This window comes from Perca fluviatilis, chromosome 22 (assembly GCF_010015445.1).
Source record: "Perca fluviatilis chromosome 22, GENO_Pfluv_1.0, whole genome shotgun sequence".
Taxonomy (NCBI): Eukaryota; Metazoa; Chordata; class Actinopteri; order Perciformes; family Percidae; genus Perca; species Perca fluviatilis.
Genome location: NC_053133.1, coordinates 13,675,420 through 13,696,759, shown reverse-complemented (window position 1 = coordinate 13,696,759; position 21,340 = coordinate 13,675,420). Strand labels below are relative to the sequence as shown.

Sequence of the window (21,340 nt, the reverse complement as noted above, 5' to 3'; positions counted from 1 at the left end):
GACGTCAATGTCGTATTCCGACTAGCTTGACAGTTCTGTGTGTTCAACAATGTAGATCCAGGAAGCCCTCTTGAGAACATATTATTTGTGTCCTATCTGTGTATCCTTATGGACATCTATTCATCACTTGGTTTCGTGTCCTCTGAGGCCCGCCGACTGGGACAAATGTGGACGCCATTGACAGACTGTCCGTGTGGCTGTCAGTATTACTGGCGGTGGTGAAATGCTCGCGTTTTTTCTAAATCTCATTGTCACGGTCACATCCAGGCACCGTCAATAAACTTTCAAAATGAGGATCTTCGTGTCTCTGCTAAAAAACATTAACACCAAAATCGAGTATTACTCCAGATTTTCGCCGTCCCCGCTCTCCATTAAGCAGTTTTTGGATTTTGGTGAGTAGCAACGCATGTCATCTTAATAAGAATGACTTGCTCATAAGGAAGACAATCAGGGGCCTTGTATTTAAAATTGTATTCATTATTTCTGTACATATTAAGTGCCACAGTTAATCTCTAATTTGTTATAATAATAAAAGAGTCTTGTATAAGCTGCCATGAAACATTATACCTATGTTATTATCACATGTGGCGTCTGAATTTGGTGTTTACTTCACTTAAGTCACCCAAAACAGCACAACGTACTAATGGACCTGCATGACAGCTTTCTGTTGCAGGTTTGTGTATACTACGTGGACGCTGGGTACACTGCTTAATTCATGAAGGTAGTTTCATTCAGACTGGGACAACAGCACGTATGCAGTGGCCGATGAACATCCCGGTTTTAAAATTGCTTCACTCATGTTTACTCATCTTTTGAAGGTGTATTTTAGTCTTTAGGGGCTGATTTCAGAGCCTGGATCATTTTGTAGTGTAATATTACACCAAATTACATGAAGGGTCTTTTTAAAGGGTCTTTCTTTGTATCTGCAGTGTGTTTCTCTCTCTCTCTCTCTCTCTCTCTCTCTCTCTCTCTCTCTCTCTCTCTCTCTCTCTCTCTCTCTCTCTCTCTCTCTCTCTCTCTCTCTCTCTAGATCTCTGCATGTAGAGTCAATACCTGTGCCAGACTCTGACATGAGACTTGAAACGCAAGATGACAGCGTTGGTAGCCAACTCAAGGCTTTTCTTAATCCATCTGTCATCTCTGTTACGTAATTTGTTCTCACAACTGTAGATTGGATGTGCAAGTACAGGAAGAGTGCGGCACTTGTTTTGTATTAAGAAACACAGCAAGGATTATTGTTCATGAAAGGCAATAATGCCAACGATATGTAGGCCTTAGGTATGTCTCAGAAGGGAACAAATGTGTGTGTGTGTGTGTGTGTGTGTGTGTGTGTGTGCCATTCCAGGGCTGAGTCAGTATTTGGTGGTTTCATTACCACATTTTATATAATTTTAAGAGCCCACCTGTAATATTGCAGAATCAGGGCAAGCCGTTCCCTTTGATCATAGATGATTGTACATTTTCTTTCATTCTGCCAGATCATCTAGTCAAAGAAACTAAAACACCATATTTTCTGTGTCTTCTCTGTCGGAGAAGCTGTAAGAACTTAAAGGCACTTTCCCCAGTGGTTTTCTCTGCTGAGGGTTAATAGGGTCCACATGTTTCTATGTGAATCTGGCTGGGCTGTGTAAATGGTATTTTTGGTTGAGGGTAGAAGTAAAACATGCAAAGTCATAGTCATTTATGAGGAAGACATTTAACATTACGCCACAGTAATTCCGTTTTTCTTGTTTAGATCTGCAAAATACATCCCCCCTAACCTCTCCATGACCTCCCCCCCCCTCCCCCGCCCTCTACTGGGTAACAAGATTTATGATTTCCTTGTATAGTTCAAGCTAATGTTGGTGGGCAGTAAAAATGATTCCAGCATGTTAGCAGAGTTTAAGGTATCAAATTAAAGGTTGAAAATTGAAACTGAATACAGCCTACATTTGAGCTGTGTTAGCTGGTATGTTTACCTCCTCTACCAGTCACTTTGGTGTAGAACTTTACATGTAAACAACAGACAAATCTTTGTCTCAGGATGAAAACGAAAGTTTTCAGGAATATTTAAAGGTTGATAACAATTGTATTTTGGCATTATTCCATTTTTGGAAGGGTTTGTCACACCAAAGAGGTCCGGTGGTTTTGTTAAATGAAAGAGGAAAGGTGAATTTTGCACTCCTGAATATGTTTCTTAGCAGGAAGAGTTCACTCACACGAGTGAAAACTCGTCCAGACTTTCCAGATATACCTTTCACATTTAATGGTGCTGCTTTGACAAATATTATTTTGATGTTTTTTTTTCTTTTTTTTTTTTAGGCAGGGACAATGCTTGTGAAAAAACATCCTACATGTTCCTGCGTAAGGAGCTGCCGGTGCGGCTGGCCAACACCATGAGAGAGGTCAACCTGCTGCCAGATAACCTGCTCAGCCAGCCCTCCATCAGACTGGTGCAGAAATGGTGAGACACTCAAGGGCGTAGGACTGGGGGGAAAAAGGGGACTGAGTACCCAGGGCCCTCATGTGAGGAGGGCCTAAAAAGATGCTTGAATGAATAGCTGTAGATGCGGGGAGGGGCCCATAGAAATTGCCTTTCTGCAGGGCCCAGAATTTTGTGCTACGCCCCTGGAGACACTTCCTCTAGAAATACACTTTATATTGCTTCCGGACGATAAGGTTTATAGTAGCAGTAGTTTTGATAAGTGTGTGTGTGTAAAAGTTGCCTTTTGATCTCTGTTTTATTAGGTACATGCAGAGCTTCGTGGAGCTGCTGGATTATGAGAACAGAAAGCCAGAGGACCCTCACGCTTTGAATGAGTGAGTGGATATTGCCTTCATTAATGATTTATAATAAATGCAAGCACGTCTATTGAGTACAGCTTTGTCAGCCACCCAGCTGTTGCATACTGGCTTTATGTCCGGAGTCCACTGCAGCTAATCCCCGTAGCACGCATCAATCTCTGCTGACTGAACAGGTAACGGTGCGTGTTTATGCTGTAACCATGCCCGTGAGATAAACAGCCACACATCGTTCATAAACACAGACAGGAATTTAGATAAGGCCGTCTGTTTAGAGAACAAACTTCAAAGATCTGTTTGGTACACTGGAAATGAAAAAAATAAAATAACCTGTGGTATTAACCTTTGTACTCACCCTGACTGAAATTGTTTCTGGCCTCCAAAATAGCAAAAAAAACCAAAAAACATAAGAGACTGTTAAGCAATTAAATGATAGAAATATGTGCATTGGCCTAAACCTCGTTGACTCATCTCAAAATGACATTACTGATTTATCCAAGATTCCTGGAGCTCTTGATTGAGATCCGTAACCGTCACAACGACGTGGTTCCCACCATGGCTCAGGGAGTCATCGAGTACAAGGAGAAGTTTGGCTTTGACCCCTTTATCAGCAGCAACATCCAGTACTTCCTTGACCGCTTCTACACCAACCGCATCTCTTTCCGCATGCTCATCAACCAGCACAGTGAGTCTCGAAAAACCTATTTGGATCACAAGCATAACTGTCTATCGTAGTAGCAAGTTAACGTTTATTTCTGTGTTTTTCTATGCAGCTCTCCTGTTTGGTAACGACACCAACCCTGCCCATCCGAAACACATAGGCAGTATTGATCCCACCTGCAGCGTGGCTGAAGTTGTCAGTGGTGAGTTTAAAATCATCAGACCACTGTACTGTGTTCTTTTTACTGTGGGAATATTTTTGTTATCTATGGGTTTATTTTTTTTTGTTGCTTTGTTGCAAATATTTGCACAGTGCTTATGCTTTATATCACACCAGCAACTATCAGCAGTGACACAAATCAAACAAGTTCATCTGCTCTAAACGGCGTGTATACATAACGATAGTTTTTAAAGAATTCCAGCAGCGTGGATCCAGAGCTGCACTCTCAGTGACCCAGCGAGGAACAGAAGCTACATTATCAACCTGCGACAGGAGTCCAAATGTAGTCAGTGACTAGTACTGCTCGTTCTGTCCTGACTCGTTTCCCCTTTTCTATCAGATGCCTACGACACAGCCAAGATGCTGTGTGAGAAGTACTACTTGGCTGCTCCCGAGCTGAAGATTGAAGAGTTCAACAGTAAGAGTTTTTAATTTTTTTTTTGCTCCATGCATTCGACCGTGTTTCTCCCTGTAATCTGTCACGCAGCTGTAGTGAAGCAATGTGTTCTCTCTGCGTATGGGTGCAGCTCTGGAGTCCAGATTTAGTCCTGTAATGATGTTATTAACTTCAAAGGAACCAGCTTTGTGTGTGATCTTACCCCTTTCATTTTTGTCTTCCAGTGAAGGCCCCTAAAAAGCCCATCCAGGCAGTGTATGTGCCCTCCCATCTGTTCCACATGCTGTTTGAGCTCTTCAAGGTGAGCAGTGCAGCATCTGTGGCGGGAACTTAACTAGTCAAACGCTCTTTAAATGTAATTAAATTGCTATGCGACTATAATTCTATAACTACTTGTGCTGAGTTCATTAACTGTGGCCGTTTACAGAACTCAATGAGAGCCACAGTCGAGCTTCATGAGAACAGTGAAGAGGCATTGCCACCAGTAAAGGCAAAAGTCACTCTGGGTAAAGAGGATCTTTCTATAAAGGTGAATCAGTACACAAGTACACACACACATCAGACAAACATTTGTGGTCTCTCGCTCCATCTCACCCATGTGTCGTCTTCAGATCAGCGACAGAGGAGGAGGAGTCCCTCTGAGGAAGATAGACCGCCTGTTTAACTACATGTACTCCACTGCTCCTACACCAAGCCTGGAGCCAGGAGCTGTCCCACTGGTACACACACACACACACACATACACACAAACAAATTAGTATTGACCCTGGTGACCACATTTCAAAACTTTTTTAGTTGGTACATTTGTAATATATGGCATGCCATTGGGGAAATTAAATCCTGTCACTCTCCCTCCCTCATTCAGGCTGGTTTTGGCTATGGTTTGCCGATTTCTAGGCTCTATGCCCGCTACTTCCAGGGGGACCTGAAACTCTACTCCATGGAGGGCGTTGGCACCGATGCTGTCATCTATCTGAAGGTAAAGTGAGATAGTCAAATGAGGAGCGTGTTGTGATGTTTTTTCTGTCTCCCGATGACAGGACCCCAGCTAGGTCTTTAAAGGAATAGTTTGACATTTTTGGGAAATACCATCATTGCATTTATTTTTTATTCTTTTGCCAAGAGTTAGATGAGAAGATTAATACCACTTTCATTGTCACTTTTAAGTATAACGCTAGATGCAGAAGACGATTGGCTCGTTCGATGGTGTTTTAAGCCCCGACTTCAAGGCACCTAACCCTAACCTTAACCCTAACCTAACCATTGCCTGATCCTAGTGCCTTCCAGGCAGCGCTGCCTGGAAGACATTGGGGGCTTAAAACTCCAAACACCGATTGGCTCAGCTTAGCTTAGAATAAAGACTGCAAGCAAGGGGAAACAGCTAGGCTGCCTGTGTCAGTCAACTAGCTGTTTCCACTTGCTGCTAGTCTTTATGCTAACTTAAGCTAATCATATATTTAGCATCATCTAAGTTTTGGCAAGGAACCAAACATCAAAACTATTCCTTCAAAGATAAATTACTGTGAGTTCTTATTGGCTCTTGTGTTTTTGTTCCTCCATTTAAAGGCCCTGTCCAGCGAGTCCTTTGAGCGTCTCCCCGTCTTCAACAAGTCAGCGTGGCGGCATTACAAAACCAGCCCCGAGGCGGACGACTGGAGCAACCCCAGCAAAGAGCCGCGTGATGCCAGCAAGTCCAAATACAAAGCCAGATAACTCTGCCTGACCCCTGCTAACCCGGCCCCCTGCTGGGAGCCCAAATGCCCGTCCTCTGCTCAGAGCATGTACGATGAAATGTTGCCCTTGGGTAAACGCTTGGTTTAAGATCAGACTTGTTTTTTACATTCCTGTGGTTAAAGCTTTGGAAAAGATGGATGCCCCTTGTGTATTTGTACCCAATGGCAATGACATTCATCAGCATAGCTTTCACTGTTGTAGCATTACCAGTGGCTCTCCCAAGATGGAGTTTAAAATGAACCTCTTCTGATTTATAGATTCCCGCTGTCATTTAGTCAGGAGAAACTTGTGAATCTTTATCTCCTCTATTTGGCCATTACTTCAAGCTAAATTCACTGCATCACCATCACCTCTCCCTCTGTCTCACACACACAGTTTTGGCCTGGCTCCTCTTTGCTGACTAGGCCACTGCTCCCTGTGGCTGAATAAGCCACGCACTGCTGATTGAGTGTCTTTCTCACCATCAGTAAAGGCTTGCATTCTGTTTTCTCCCTCTCAAACACAAGCAGAGTCAGGGGGTTTGAGTTTCAGTGCGAATGGAAAGAGGACGAGGTTTCATTTTCTTCCTTTGGGAGACACTTTTGACTGAACGCACAATTAGGCCAGTGTGTCATTGGCATAGTGAAGACTTAGTATTTATGCCTGGGGAAAAGACAGGGTTGCCTTTGGATGAGAAAAACAATAACTATTTTTGGGAAAGTATATGAAACAATGCATAAAGACACATTATTTTTCAAAGCTCTGTAAGTTTTCTTTTATGTCAAAGACAGGAAGCCTTACTTCTAACATATTTGATGTTCTGCCTTAAAGGCTCTACCGGAACTTGAAGTTAATTTATAATGGGAGAATGTTAGAGAAAGGAAGTTTTTTTTGTTTATATTTTACCAATTCACCCATAGAAGTTGACAACACCCACAGACACAGTACTGACCCTCATCAGCCTTGTCTGCTTACAAGCCAGCTCTGCACCCTGATTTAACAACGACTAACGGACCAAAGGAGAATCTGTAAGATGCTTATGAAATGCCTAGTAGCTTCAACCACACCAGCATGATGTATTGTAGAGCCCTCACAGAGAGGAATGGACCTGTTGCATCTGACGAGGACTATAAAACTGGGAATAAAGTATTACATTTTCTTTTTACCCTTCATCCTGCGAACATTTTAGACCCACCGTGGTGGATATATACACGCAACATGCTCACAGCTTGGACTTGTCGCCCTAACACTGCTTCATCCAGTCAGCCTTGTGTCTCACTTGTAGTATTACTAATAATAATAGTCTTCTGAACGAGTTTGAACAAAGCTTTTGTTTTTAAAATGTGCTTTTTTTGTTACTCATTACCATGAGTGAAAACGAAGAGGGATTTGATACCTGACAGGTTTACATTTATTTTATACAGGAACACAGTTAAAGAACTGCTTTTTCAGGCTTGTGCACTATTTTCTTTTACCTTTTTTTTTTTTAGTTTGACATTGAAAGAGCATTACTTTTAGTGATCATTAAATGATTTTTCTCTAATTATTTCTAAAAGTGTGTAGACAGTGCACCTCATTTTCCTTATTTAAATGTAAGGAAATCAAGCAGTTTTTGGAAAAGCCAGCAGGGGAGATTCCATGGGGTTAAAGGAGCCACTAATCCCTGAAACCTCTTGATACTGAAAGATTACGTAAAACCATCCGATTTTTGTCATATGAATCACATTTAGGAACTTGTTAATGCACTTTACTAAACCTACACACACACAAACACATATATATATATATATATATATATATATATATCCTTCAAATAGGTTTTATACAATCATTTCAGAGACCACACCTAAATCAAACATGGCCCCAAACCATTTGTTAAGAATTCCAATAATCTTAAGTGACTTCCTTCTCTCATCTCCTTTAGCTCCATCTGATGTGAAAAGAAAGGAGTGTAAATGAAGAATTCAGTATGGAAAGCGTCCTCGTCCTGTAGGTTCTCCGCTTTTCAGCCTCACTGAAAGATTTCATCACTGCCAATGCCTTCGTAACCTGCCAGTCTCACTGATGCTCGGTGAAAAACCTGCTGTAAGGAAGTTTTATACGCTAGAGACAACAGTCCTCTTCGTTTAGATGACTCCGTTTACCACCTTTAATCAGTTATAATCACATTTAACAGACTGTTTGCAAAGTTCACACCTTTGTCAAAGTTTCAATTCCAGTTGTGTGATTTGGAGGCCCAAGGTTGTTTCATCTTCTGTAGTCGTCAACCTTTACTGTTAAAGACTGTCTCTGTTCCTCTGGTATTTTAGAAAATACGGTGTATTTAACTATTAACTTGCTGTTCGTGCAGCCAGTGTGGAGTGATCGTTTTCCATCCTACTGTACCTCCAGCTTGAACAAATGTATTAATATTTGCATGAACTCCTCACTGCGGAGGTGGTCACGCAAACATATGCAACTATATACCAAAAAAAGTGATAGAACAGTCTTAATGGTGTGATTCAGCATGAGATCAACTTGTCAAACAATACAGACATAGACAATAAAGAAAACTGGTGTTGTGTGTGATCCATCTGTGATTATGTTTTTGCATCTTGTGATTTGATAAGTTGAAATGCACTTTTAATTCACATTCAGTTATAGCTTTTTTTTTATTTATTTACATATCAAGCCGTTTGAACATTGAAATTTAAAAAATAAAAAAAGACACACAATGCCCAAAGTTTGTCCATATAGTGCAGATAAACATGTAGTGCGTACAGGACATTAGGTCTCTACATTGCATTGGGGTATTTATTGTATTGTTTGGGTGGCAGAGAGGTCTGCTCCCGCCTGACATGAATGAGCAGACCTGAGCAAAAATAAAAAATAAAGTTATCACATACATTTCCAATAATAGCAAATAAAACAAAATAGGGTGATGATCTGGCGTTTTAGGAATTGACAGTTCACCTAGAGGGCTTTAACAATTGTATATTTCAAGTATCATCAGAGTCCTATTAAGAAAGGCTGCATCTCCAAGTTTGCCGGATCTAATTAAACAGCTGACATCAAATTCAAAAAAGCAGGAATGTCAGCTAAACACTGATGATTAAACATGGCAAACTGTCAAAAAAAAACAACACATGGCTTTTTAATGCTGAAAATCCACAAATGTTTCTACTGATGGATTACTGCGAGACGTGATATTTGTGTGGCCTATTGAATGACTGTGATGATGAAGTGACCAGAAATTAGAGTGATTACATGTATTCTCTACTGTAGGTGTGGCCTCAATGACTCAGTTTACATTCAAGAAGCTAATAAATGAAGGTTGTTTTTTTTTCTATCTCATCACCCATCACCATCAATAGGTGAAGTCCAAGACTCAGATCTAAAGGGGCTCGTTTTAGTGTCTAACTTCATGACAGAACTCATTTCCATTTCATTTCAAAACTTATTTTTCTTCACATGAACTTTAAAATAAGGATTACAAGCTGTACAACTGAGGTGATGAAAACCACCTCCCAAATTCAGTCGTCTTTCACTAGAGCTTTTTCCCCCCACCAATGATCTAAGTTTTGGATACATTTCAGGATCATACAGGCTGCTATTCCACCGGCTTATTATAATTTCATATGATTTTCTGAGGGACTAGTTTAAATTGTATTAGTGATCATATCAGTAGCGTGGGAACAATTAAATCAATAATTGTGGATCACTGATATATTCCTTGCCAACCATTTATGTTAAAATGGTGCAAACTAGCACCAATTATGTGTTTTAGTGCCAAGAGGCTGCCCAAACGTCTGCTAATCTAGGGTGTGCAGTGTAAATCCTAACTCTCAGTTTAACAAGAGCAAAATGACTCAGTGGAGAATGAATCCAGTTGCTGTCATTTCACATTAACTGTTAAACTGAACACTTTGTGCCTATTCACATCTAGTGGTTACAGTAGTTACACGAAATCTTGGCATCTTAAATAAAAAGCTAAACTAAACAGAATAGGACATTAAACAATCAGGTGATATTATGAGCAGGCTGTTGGACAGTCTCTATAAGCACTGGACAATCCAAAGCAAATCCTCTCGAAAGATGCCACAAAGCATTCTGGACCTTCTTAGGATATGCGACACTGTGTACATAAATCCTCTTCTTCGTTTTTCTTTCACCTGTCTGCTTGGTTGCCTGGACAACAGAGACAGCGATGGCTTCTTAGCTCTGCAGCACAGATCTTCATTTCCCACGATCCCCATCTGCCTTGCATATTAGCAGCTTCCTTGAGGATAACTGTTTCAGTATCCAGCCAGTGTTTGTCAGAGAATATCTGTTTGTGTGTGTGTGTGTGTGTGAGCAGTTCTCAGGCAGTCTACTATGAGTGAAGTGTGTATGTGTATGTGTATGTGTATGTGTACGTGTGTACGTGTGTACGTGTGTACGTGTGTACGTGTGTGTGTGTGTGTGTGTGTGTGTGTGTGTGTGTGCGTGTGTTCAACAATCCATCTACTTCTCATCTTCATCACCTTCACTCATGCTGCTTATAGAGGCAGATGCTCCTTTGGGGGAGGTTGGGGGTGAGGGCCGTGCATTGTGCCAGCGGGCGGGGGGAGACGGGGGTGAGGGAGAGCGCAGGGGGGACAGTTCGCGGGGAGGACTGTTGCAGGGCGACTCTCGGGGAGACAGAGCGTAGGACAGCATTCGTCCACTGCGCTCCTGAAACACCTGTTTCTGTTCATGGACAGAGGGAGAAAAGAAAAAAAAAGAGGTCCATGCATCAAAAAGCCCTTTTTAATATCAAATACTATCTAACCATACTCAAAGGTGTTCTCACGAACAAAGCTTCAATATAGAGAAAGATGACTCGAAAGAAAAAAAGAGTGACGATGATGACAGTGATTATAACGATGGTGACAGTTATTTTTGCCTTTATCAATGAGTTACTGTACTTACCCAAGTCCCATCAGGGCCAAAAAGTTCTAGGAAGTTGCCGATAAACTCTCTGGATTTCTCTTCCCACTTCTGAATAAGGTCGTGACTCTTCTCCTCCACACGGTAAACAAAATGTTTGCTCTTCTCCTCGACCGTGCGAACCTTCTCCTTCATGCGGTCCACTTGGTTCTGCAGCCGGTACTTCTTCTCCTGAGGGGATTAAATGTTGAGGAAAAGCCATTATGCCGGTGTTACACATAAACACATCCCTGAAGAACCAGAACCTCAATCAGAAATGAGTCTTTATACCCTGACTTGTTAGAAATTGTAAAGGGAGTACAAACCATTTCAAGCTATTAAAGATGCAGTAGGTAAGACTTATAAAACTAACTTTCTGTCATATTTGCTGAAACTGACCCTATGTTCCAGGAGAACTACATGAAGCAGGTGATTAAAAAAACTAAAAAAATCCACAGTTCCCTGTTCAGATGCACCAATCAGGGCCAGGGGGGGTATAAATGTGTGTCAATCACTGCTCATGCACACGCATTCATTCTCCCTTGTGGGGGGAGGGGCTTAGGAGACCGTTTTGGGCTTTAGCAGAAAGGGGGGAGGGACTGAGAAGTTGTCAATGTTCCAATTTTTCCAAGTCCTGGATTTTCACAATCCTACCTACGGCACCTTTAATTCCAGTCAAACACAAAATGTAAAATGTTTTCTTGACTATTCAGGCACTTTGGTGTCATATCAATTATGCTAAATGATCTTTGATGGAAAAGTGAACTTGCATATTTTATACATCTTGCAATACGTAGTTGCATACAGAGATGTCTTCCATTGATCATGCTCTTACGTTAATGTAGCTGACGTTAAGCTCCTTGGCCGTGTAGCCACGTTGGAGGTTGCGTCGGGCGTAGACGTCATAGTCTCTGACAATTCTTGTGATCAAGTCAGATGTTGAGATTCCCTCAGTCCGTTGCGTAGGCACAAACATCCCTGGCACATACGTACAAAAACACAGAATTTGAAAACTGTTCAAGGTATATTTTAAAAGGAAATGCACAAGTCATTTTATCTTCCTATTATCACACACTGACCTGCCTCCTTAATGTGTTTATAAACGTCCTCACTTCCTGCTGAGGAGTATGGGATGTCATCGTGAGCCACAAAATCGATCTGAGAAAAGATGAAGGGACATGACTGTATGGCAGACTGACATAAACTTACAGTAGGTTAGAGTTATGCAAAGTATACATACTTAAAGTAGTACATGAAAAGGTTTTTTTTGGCCGCACATGCATTCAACACAAAAGTGTCTTACCACTAGGGGTTCTTGTAAATGGCGCGTTTCCTCCTTAAGAGCTATTCATCATGTTTCTATATTGATGTACTACAGAATATCTACAATAATACGTTGACTGCTCTGTTGAAGGTGAAGGTGAAATTAAATATTCATCAATTCATCAAAAGGAGTGTGAAAAGGAACTAGACTGGGTGAGATGAGACTACATTAGATTACAAAATGAAAAAAAAATATGAATTTAAATATTGATTGAATAAAAACGTTAATTGAATTGAATTGAATTAGATAGAAAAATAGATAGAGCTTAGTGTTAAAATGCTTTGTGGGTAACTCCTATTGTGATTGCAGCCCCTGATACTTCATGCACAGTTTACAGTAACGCTCAGATACTGCATACACATACACAAACACACACACACACACACACACACACACACACACACACACACACACACACACACACACACACACACACACACACACACACACACACACACACACACACACACACACACACACACACCTTGTGTTTCTCTAGGAACTCCGGTGTGAGAGTCCAGGGTGCGTCTCTCAAAACCTCGTCGACATAGCGGCAGTGTCTCAACGCTTCATAACGTTCAATCTCCGTCATGACTGTGAAACCCTTGTACTTATGGGTCAGCTCATCACTGCACACTGTTCCAAGCACAGGGGCGGGAAACCACACAAAACATACACAGAAGCACATAAATTAAAATTTAGACAAATCTGTAGGGGTTATCTTCAGCACTGGAATTTCAAAGTGTATGTATGTATGTATGTATATGTGTGTGTGTGTGTGTGTGTGTGTGTGTTTTTTTTTTGTGTGTGTGTGTGTGTGTGTGTGTGTGTGTGTGTGTGTGTGTGTGTGTGTGTGTCTACCTCCTACTATGAGGTAGGTGTTGGGAAAGAGGTTCTTGGCCTGCATGAGAGCACGAGCGTGCCCAGAGTGGAACAGGTCAAAGATGCCATCTGCGTAGACTCTGACTGGCCGGTCCACTGAAAACACACAGCAATACAACAGCACATTTAGTAAAACTAACTATATCACTTGTACTGAGATTCCATATTGCTGAACAGACATACCTAAATATCTTTTTGTTGTACTGATTTATGAAAAATAACTGTATTAATAACGTTAAACGAGTGTTACTTAGCACTGCACTATAACATTGTCGAAGTTACAATGGACAGTTATTCAAAAAAAGTGTCTTAATTGATGCAGCACAAAAGATGTGGTATAGTTAAAGTAATACATGTAGTAGAGGGGCACTGGCAGTGGTAGCCACAGCAGTCACAGTAGCATTAGCATCAGTAGTAAGATTATTAGTTGTAGTTGTGATGATAGTGATACTGTAGGAGTAGGAACAGTAATAGCAGTACCCTAGTAGTAGCTGCACTTGGTAGTTGTAGTACAGTGTCGTAGTAAAAAAGGAATCAGTACTAGTAATGTTAGCATCAATAGGGATACTGTAGAATTATCAACAGTAGTAGCAATAGTAAGTGGTAGTAGAGGTAGTAGCAGCTGTAGGCTACTAGCAGTAGGCCTAGTTTTAGTAGCATAAGTAACCAGTAAATGTATCAGTAGTAGTAACTTAGTGGTATTTGTGGTGAAATTGTTAGTGTAGCAGTAGCAACAGTAGAAGTAGTAGCAACAGTAGTTGTGGTAGTAGGCATAACGTTAGCTTCAGAGGAAGTACACAGTAGCAGCAGTAGTAGTTGTAGTAATGTTATAGTATACATTAATAGTAGAAAATGTAGCAGAAGCGGTAATGGTAGCAAAATAAGTAGCAAATATAGCCAGAGAAAGGAAGGACTGAGGAATATGATGAAGATAAACATAAAAGCTGGAAGAAGGAGGAGCTGGATGAAATGGACCAGAGAAGGAAACCAAGCAGGAGGGGAGGGGGATCCTGTACCTGGGGTGCCTCTGCGGGCCTGAGCGATGGTGAGTTTCTCGTGAGGGGCGCGACAATCACAACTAGTCTCCCTGGCAAAAATGGCAGGCTTTGTCAGAGTCTGAGACAGAGAGAAGGAGAAAGAGGCTGGGTTATAGATGAATGAATGTAGGAAAACATATGTCCACTCCCATCCCTTCAGTGGTCCACACAGAATGCCCCCGCCCCCCCATCCCATGCTCATTCCTGTAAGAGTAACCTCCATCAAGTTATTGACCACAACTGATGCCTGCTCCATATTGGGACAATGGATTGAGAGACAACCAGAGCTGCACTCAGTGTTATTGATCACTCTGTGTGTGTGTGTGTGTGTGTGTGTGTGTGTGTGTGTGTGTGTGTGTGTGTGTGTGTGTGTGTGTGTGTGTGTGTGTGTGTGTGTGTGTGTGTGTGTGTGTGTGTGAGCAGAGTGTGTGTGTGTGTGTGTGTGTGTGTGTGTGTGTGTGTGAGCAGATTATTAATTATAATTTCCCGATAGATAGATAAATGTAAATCAAGCAGGTAAAGAGAGAATAAAAGACAGTGGGATATGGAAACAAAGACAAACAGAGGACAAGTAAGATGATGGATGATACCTGTTGGGGCTTGTCAAAGCTACATCAAGGTTAAAGTGTTGCAGTGTGAGCCTGCCTGAAAATTTGTTTTTGTATGGCATCTGTTGACTGCTGGGAACATTCACTAAATCTCATTCACACCAATAAATGAGAATCAGGGTCTGCACAGAGCAGAAAGCTGTGGGAGTGTGAGAGGTGGAGGAAAAAATGGAAACAGATTTAGTCTCCCTCTGTGGAGAACGCAGGCAACTGACGTCAACATATCCTCGAGGAACAGCAACAAAACCAGAGTCTGGCATGACAACATTTTCCATGGACACTCAATACAGTGGAGGTGAATTAAATCTATTTTGTGGTGCTCACTGTATTAAAAATAGTGTGTTCCCGACAGTTTTCAATGGGAGTATTTTCTCAGGAGAAGGTCGTTTTAACGTTTTAACAATCAGCAATGCGAGCAGCAATTTATAGGTATGGAAACAGGCTGTTTAGTGTGGACAAGTGGATTTTAATAACAGAATATATTAAAGCAGGCAGCACATAGGCAGGTAAAGAATTACAGAAGGCATTCATATTTAATATAGCCATAAATGTGAGACTCCTTTCATGATATCTATACCCCCATTTACTTTCACATCCTTCCCCTTTTTTGTCAGTTAATGTTAAATGTTTTAACTTCTCTGTCCATTTCCATTAGAGAGGTATCATATTTCAATGCTAGCTATCAGAGCTACAACAACAAAAAGCAGCAGAGAGGTTGTGGTTAGGGAGCACCCACATCACCCATGATTCCTTGGGCACGGTGAGAACAGAAGGGTGGCTTACAAACACTTAGCAGATGGTAAAGCTTAAACTCACTGACCAGTGGCACACACAGGCCTATCAGGGCGAGCGGCGTGAGCGTGCACAGAAAAGCCCACTCTGGCACAAGCAAAGAACATCTGGCATAAGAGGGATTAAAGCTGAAAAAAAGAGAAACACAGGGACACAGGGCACGAGAAAACACAGGCAGGAAATACGAGAAGTAGAGAGAGGTAGGAGTGAAGACAGAGGAGAGGAAAAAAGCAAAGATGGACCATTTGGAGGAGACAAACAAAAATGCCAGGATGAGGAATTACACCAAAGAAGAAGAGAGAATCCAAATCCAGGAGGCTCTCCTTACTGCCGCAATGTCCCTTCAGCAGGACATTCGTGCTATGTTGTCCATTGTGTAAACCCCCTCCATCTTTGGCAACACACACTCACACTGTCCACTCAGCATTCTGAGCATATCCCACAGCCTCATGCTATGGGGGATCTGTTTCGTAACAGGGGAGGAAGCAGAACCCTTTGTCTTCCTCTCCCTCCCTGTCACACACACTGCAAGCAATGAACACACAAGAAAACGCACACATTCAAATGCCCTACCGTCCGAGGATGGGGGCAGGTGTGCTCAAGCTCCTCCATGATTCCCAAAGACTCATGGGATGCGGCTGTGGTCCCTCTGTAATGTGACTCAGCATCAGTGAGAGGCTGCCTCTCTCCTCACCACTCTGTCTCTTTCTTCTTCCTCTGTTCCCCGCCCACTCCCTGCTCTGCCTCTCTGTCTGTCCTCCCCTCTCCTCCACCTCTCTGATCCCCTGCTGCAGAGAGGAGGAGGCAGTGAAGAGGTCTCACTCTGCAACGATTTTTGAGTACCACAAAAGGGATGAGCTCTGCTCTCATCGTGATGTTTTTGCAAATATATTCAATCAAAAAACCTCCAAGGTTCATTTGTGGCTTGTGTCAATTTTGCTACACTCAACTGACAGTCTAGCACTGATTCAACCTATACAGGCTTTGTACTTGTGTCACAAATCTCCAAGCAAATCTGGCCATAGTAGATTGGCTTGGTGTAAATATCGGTAGCCTTTTTTTGCTATACACTGTAATTATGTGGAAGTGACAAATACAATACAGTTGATTTTGGATTCAGTCGTCAATTATGTACATGTAGGGAAATTATCACTTCAGGGCAGAAATGAGGCACGGGAGAAGAAAATAAATATAATTTTTTTGTACGTGATTCTCCTATCTGTGAGTGTTTATATAAACGATCTTCGTGCACAGAGCTGATGAGCTCTCGCCATGGCGACGGAAAAGAGGAGAGAGCTCCAAGAAAGGACCAATCAGCGAAAAGCTACTGCAGTCTAGCAGTATAAGCAGTGAGGATTGGTGGAGTGGTCCATAGCACCATCAGTGAGATGATACCGAGTATCACTACTTATTCATTGGCTCGGCTTGGAAGCAGTTCAGATGTGAAGGGGATAGGGAGTATTTAGGAATGCATGGCATTTACTTGCATATCGTTCTTCTTTAATAAATCTGTCTACAAGCAGGCCTGATAAGGAACAATGTGACCAATGTAAAATTTCACCATTACCAGACTATTGCAAAGCTCAGGATTTGGTGTGTTTAATGGTCTCCTATTGTATCAAGTCGAATAGGCTATAGGCCATAGGCTAGCTGTCGTTTGAGCCATCAAAGCCGTTGCATCATAAAGTGTAGGCCTATTTGCTATTTGGCATAGAAATAGGGTGTTATTAGCTATGCTTCAGACTACACAAATTAGCCTACTTTTCTCTTTTCCTTTTTCCAGTATAGGCTACTTGGCAAACTTCCCGTTACCGTTGGCGACGTGGCTAGAATAACTATGTAGAATTTAGTCAAAACGAAACTTGCATGCATGCTTACCTTTAGTGGTCCTCTTCTGCAACAAAGAGGCGCAACAGCTGAGCAACAGGAATGCGATCTGATGCGTCGCTGTTTCACCATGGTGTCCAAAACCAAACAATTAGGCCTAAGTTAAGAAAATAAATTGTTTTTCTGTTTGGTTTCTCTTTAGACTAAGGCGGTCTTTGGTCCAGCACAGCGAGCAAGAGCAGCAGAGGGACGACCGTCAGTCTATGCGTCTGTCCAGTTTGTCCAAAGGACAGATCAGCTGCTCACCGCTAATGAGCTGCGACAACTGTGGGCCATGCACGGTCCATTTAGCAGACCTTACAGTCGACCATACAGCTATTAGACTATACATTCAGGAACCCTCTTCCTATTGTACAGCCTACTACAGTGGAGGACCTTACTCATGCAATTTGCAACTTGTAGCCTAATTTTTAAAAGTGAACAATGTGTGTGAAAAACAAAAATGAAAAGACAGTTAGCATAAATTAAGAATGACAACAAAAAATATGAACCCCCACCTAAACAGTTCATATTGTACACAAATATTGGCCTACTACAAACAGTTGACAACATGCACACAATTCTACTGAAATCCCCATCAATAGGCCTATGATAAAGTGGCAATAAACCCACTGTAGGCTAGGCAGACTAACATGAATTATTACAGTGATTTATGGTATAAAAGCCAAAATAGGCTGTGGGGATGAAGGGCAAAACACGCTTTGTGTTTTCATTGTTGGATGCACTGTAGTGTCCCTGTGGCCTCAATCTGGGACAGGAACCCATTGTGCCCTACAAAGTCCCGCCAGGTCGCCATGGAAACGAGCTTCATTGATTTAAGGAAAAAGAGGGAGACTAATGGTCTAACCCTAATTTTAGGTTGTAATGTTATTGCCTGGAAAATACAGATATCACATAACAAACTCACTACTTGGAACCTTAGACAATCCATCGGAATATAATATGGAAAAGTAGGCTACTTTTGTAATAGGCTATTTCTCTGCATGCCAAATCGCCTAGCCTACAATTGTTGCTTATATGGAAAAAAATGCTGAAACCACATCAGTGGTAAAAATGTCAAATAATGCTGGGGTTTGGGAAAATATGTGGGGATTATTCATGGACCAGCGCCAACCTGAAACATTAGGCTATGCAGCGTAGGAGCCCTCAACTAAATATAGTTTGCTCTACATACATGTCTTTTCCTTTCTGACTTTTTGTTTGAAGTAGATGCAAAAACAAATGCAGTGTTTGTTTTAACGTTAATAGGTGGTATAATCAGTTATTAGTAATTTACCATTTTTGTCAGATAAAAGTCCTGTAGAGTCTCACATACTGTAGAAATACTGTACTTGTTGCGGTCTAGATCGATCCTGTGGGATAAACTAGACAGAACAACACTGCCACCGTGCGAACAGAGTGGAGACGGCGCTTCAGTTTATTGGCGGACAGCGATGTGATGTCACTTCCTGCATATGACTTTCCCCGGGAAGGCGATTTGGCGCGGACTGTCCTGTTGTTGTGTTGACCTGCAGGTATCAGTGAGCAAACGGTAAAGGCTAAAAGTTATGGCTCCGGTATCAAACCCAGAGAAAGACATGGACGGACCGGATGGCGGTGAGTCTTCGTTTCGCGTTGCTTGCTAGCTGACTTTAGCGGACGTGCACAATGAAAGTGAATAAGTTAGCTAGCTAACATATTAGCTAGCTTATCTTACACTGGGGAACGGCTAAGGTTATTAATGCTGTAGCTAACGTTATGTGTAGCTACAAGAATGCGTTAACAAACGTTAGTTCAGCTAACAATAATCCATATCGAGTCTAGTGTTGCTAAGGCTCAAGGGAGGATAACAGACATTGTGTCAGTTCATTTTAGCTAACTAATAGTGCACTATTGCCGTCTGTCATTTTCCGACTTGACTGTACCTAACGTTATTGATACCTTTCTGACGCCGTGTGCAAGATATGCCACTAAATAATAATAAGTGTCCGCATGGTCAAAGAGCAGAAGTTAAGAGCAAAATGTTGTGCGCCTGCGCTCTTCAAAATATTCCATATAAATGCGACATAAGCGGAGTATTTGTTGGGATAAACATCTGCAAATCAAACTGTCATGTTCATACCTGCTTCTGCGTCGTCATGTCGATGTGTCCTTCACCTCAGACGATGGAGGCGATGCCTGTGGTCTGGCAAAGTCTCGCTCCAGACGGGAGAAGAGAGAGAAGGTGGGGAGGAAGTCTGCACTGGAGCAGCTCAAGAAAGCCAAGTTGGGGGAAAAGATCAAATATGAGGTGAGAAAACACAATCCCAATCTGTGTGTAATGGTTTGTATTTACTTTAACTCAGTGTATGACAAGTCAATGTTCTCTTACTTAATGAAACATCTCAGAGCCTCATCAGCTTACTTTTAGGCTCCATTAGCAACTTTTGTACTGACTTGGACTTTGGATATACCAAGCAGCCTCTTTAGACAAAATGGTCTTTATTGATCTTCAATCTTCCTCAAGAAGGGCAGTCTGTTGTTGATTAATTGGTTTTGTTGATTGACAGAACATTTATTGACAACAGTTTTGATAACCATTCATCTAGCACCCTGGGACATAGTGATGATCATTATTTACTATTTTTGGACATTTTACAGATTAATTAAAAGAATCATCATCAGATCAATTGATAAAAGAAATAATCAGCCCTATGTTTTAATAGTTGTGTAATATTTATATATATATATCTTTACATACATACATACATACATATGGTCAATGAGAGTTCATGTTTTCCAGGTGGAGGAGTTTACAAGTGTATATGAGGAGGTGGACGAGCAGCAGTACTCGAAGATGGTACGAGAAAGACAAGAGGATGACTGGATTATTGATGATGGTGAGTCTCAGCCTTCTACCCTGGAAATCCAGAGTTCTCACGAGAGCGCAATTTTAATTTGCTCAGCCAGTCACTCTGGCGTTGAGTAATGATGCTCATTAAAGGTGCTCTAAGCGATGTTTGGTGATGGCACTTCTTGTTGACGTTCAAAGTATTTTCAAACAATACGAGGCTAGCTCGCCCCTCCCTCCTCCTCATCCCGTCCCCTCTCCCTCCCTTCTGTGCTTGTGCGCACTAACCCCCCAAACCGCCACCCCCAAATCCTTCTTGTCTGTTATTGGCTGGAATGCTGGAAGACTATTGTTGTGTTTCTTGGTGCAGGTTAGCACAGTTTGTTTTTGTTGGTGTTTGTGGAGCCTGGGCTGTCTACAGAGACCGCGTTTCTTTCAGGGGACAGACAGCTCGCGGATAGTGAGGAGATGTTTGCTGTATGTGACAAAAAAATGTTGTAGCCTTAAAAATGCGTGACACTGCTTAGAGCACCTTTTTAAGTATGCCCTTGTAGCCGAGTTGCACCAATTAACATCGGTGTATCTGATATAGGTGGGCCAGAGGTGAGCTAAACAGATGACGACAGTTTAATCTACCAGTTAGCTCCGCTGGTAGCTAAGCTTATGGATTTGGTTATTATATACGTCACCCTGTGTATTGTTGTGATTGGTCGTAGTGTTATCCAATTGCGTGCAGTGAGATTTTCAAATGCATGCTTGGTGCCGCCCCTTCAGTTGGGCCATTTTCCTTGCTCAATGCCAGACCCTTAATCTTTCGGATTTGGGTCTGGATTTCCAGGCTGTCAGTCTCCTGTGCCCACTGTGAGAGTATGTCTGATGGTGAGTTCTAATGTGAACGTTTCTCTTCTCTTTTCTCAGATGGAACAGGATACGTGGAGGATGGAAGAGAAATCTTTGACGATGATTTGGATGATGATGTAGTTGAAAACAAAAAAGGTGAACATTTATACAGTATTGTATTGCAACAATGCATGTGTATTGTGAGTGTGGGGCAGGGTGCAGTAAATAGTTTTGTACAAAGAGGGATGGTTTTGTTTGCGTTTGCAGGAAAAGCTGGTGGTAAAGGAGCAGGCTCAAAGACAAACGTAAAGAAATCTGCCGTAGCCAAGCCCAACACCATTAAGAGCCTCTTCATGAACAGTAATGTCAAGAGGCCTGCTGAGGTGTGTTTCTGCATTGACATGCTTCTACTACACATGTCCCTATGTGTGCCCTTTGCGGCTCCTAACTTGAAATAAAAGAGA

At 42.0% G+C, this 21,340-nt stretch overlaps 3 protein-coding genes across 9 annotated transcripts in view; 2 read left to right on the top strand and 1 right to left on the bottom strand.

Moving 5' to 3' along the window:
* The first annotated feature begins 18 nt into the window (after positions 1-18).
* On the top strand, positions 19-8,339 carry pdk3a (pyruvate dehydrogenase kinase, isozyme 3a). Of its 2 annotated transcripts, none has more exons than XR_005637977.1 (12): positions 19-392; positions 2,302-2,443; positions 2,728-2,799; positions 3,282-3,466; positions 3,555-3,644; positions 4,002-4,079; positions 4,283-4,359; positions 4,486-4,587; positions 4,670-4,777; positions 4,924-5,037; positions 5,625-5,839; positions 7,696-8,339. XR_005637977.1 is itself a non-coding variant. In XM_039790064.1 (12 exons), exons 1-12 carry the CDS (start codon positions 290-292, stop codon positions 7,728-7,730), a joined length of 1,227 nt encoding a protein of 408 aa, XP_039645998.1. In that variant the 5' UTR covers positions 19-289; the 3' UTR covers positions 7,731-8,339. The 2 variants fall into 2 exon arrangements, 1 of the variants encoding a protein (XP_039645998.1); XM_039790064.1 differs by having other exon boundaries at positions 5,625-5,745.
* A 37-nt stretch (positions 8,340-8,376) lies between these two features.
* Positions 8,377-17,466, bottom strand: LOC120552226 (choline-phosphate cytidylyltransferase B-like). 4 transcript variants are annotated; one of them, XM_039790065.1, is made up of 8 exons: positions 17,219-17,466; positions 13,920-14,019; positions 12,883-12,999; positions 12,506-12,657; positions 11,777-11,855; positions 11,533-11,675; positions 10,701-10,889; positions 8,377-10,478 (listed from the first exon to the last, which is right to left on the bottom strand). In XM_039790065.1, the coding sequence occupies exons 1-8, from the start codon at positions 17,297-17,299 to the stop codon at positions 10,254-10,256; spliced, it is 1,086 nt and encodes a 361-aa protein (XP_039645999.1). In that variant the 5' UTR covers positions 17,300-17,466; the 3' UTR covers positions 8,377-10,253. The 4 variants fall into 4 exon arrangements, with proteins under 4 accessions (XP_039645999.1, XP_039646001.1, XP_039646002.1 ...); XM_039790067.1 differs by having other exon boundaries at positions 8,377-10,472; XM_039790068.1 differs by lacking the exon at positions 17,219-17,466 and adding an exon at positions 15,914-16,079.
* Positions 17,467-18,563: 1,097 nt separating this feature from the next.
* The window catches only part of pola1 (polymerase (DNA directed), alpha 1), a 56,217-nt gene continuing 53,440 nt past the window's right edge, over positions 18,564-21,340 (top strand). For 2 of the 3 annotated variants that reach the window (XM_039790062.1, XM_039790061.1), the window contains exons 1-5: positions 18,566-18,823; positions 19,369-19,496; positions 19,989-20,085; positions 20,955-21,032; positions 21,144-21,259. In XM_039790062.1, coding sequence (XP_039645996.1) covers positions 18,775-18,823; positions 19,369-19,496; positions 19,989-20,085; positions 20,955-21,032; positions 21,144-21,259 — 468 coding nt within the window. In that variant the 5' untranslated portion in view covers positions 18,566-18,774. Of the gene's footprint in view, positions 18,824-19,368; positions 19,497-19,988; positions 20,086-20,954; positions 21,033-21,143; positions 21,260-21,340 lie in introns of all 3 variants that reach the window. The other variant, XM_039790063.1, reaches the window with a different exon arrangement.

Coding starts and splice junctions, on each gene's coding strand:
- pdk3a (XM_039790064.1), top strand. CDS start 290: ATGAGGATCTTCGTGTCTCTGCTAAAAAACATTAACACCAAAATCGAG. Junction 393..2,301: donor TAAGCAGTTTTTGGATTTTG/GTGAGTAGCAAC, acceptor TTTTTTTTTTAG/GCAGGGACAATGCTTGTGAA. Junction 4,080..4,282: donor GAAGATTGAAGAGTTCAACA/GTAAGAGTTTTT, acceptor TTTGTCTTCCAG/TGAAGGCCCCTAAAAAGCCC.
- LOC120552226 (XM_039790065.1), bottom strand. CDS start 17,299: ATGGTGAAACAGCGACGCATCAGATCGCATTCCTGTTGCTCAGCTGTT. Junction 14,020..17,218: donor GCAGAAGAGGACCACTAAAG/GTAAGCATGCAT, acceptor TCTCTGTCTCAG/ACTCTGACAAAGCCTGCCAT. Junction 11,856..12,505: donor AGTTCCTAGAGAAACACAAG/GTGTGTGTGTGT, acceptor ATCTTTTCTCAG/ATCGATTTTGTGGCTCACGA.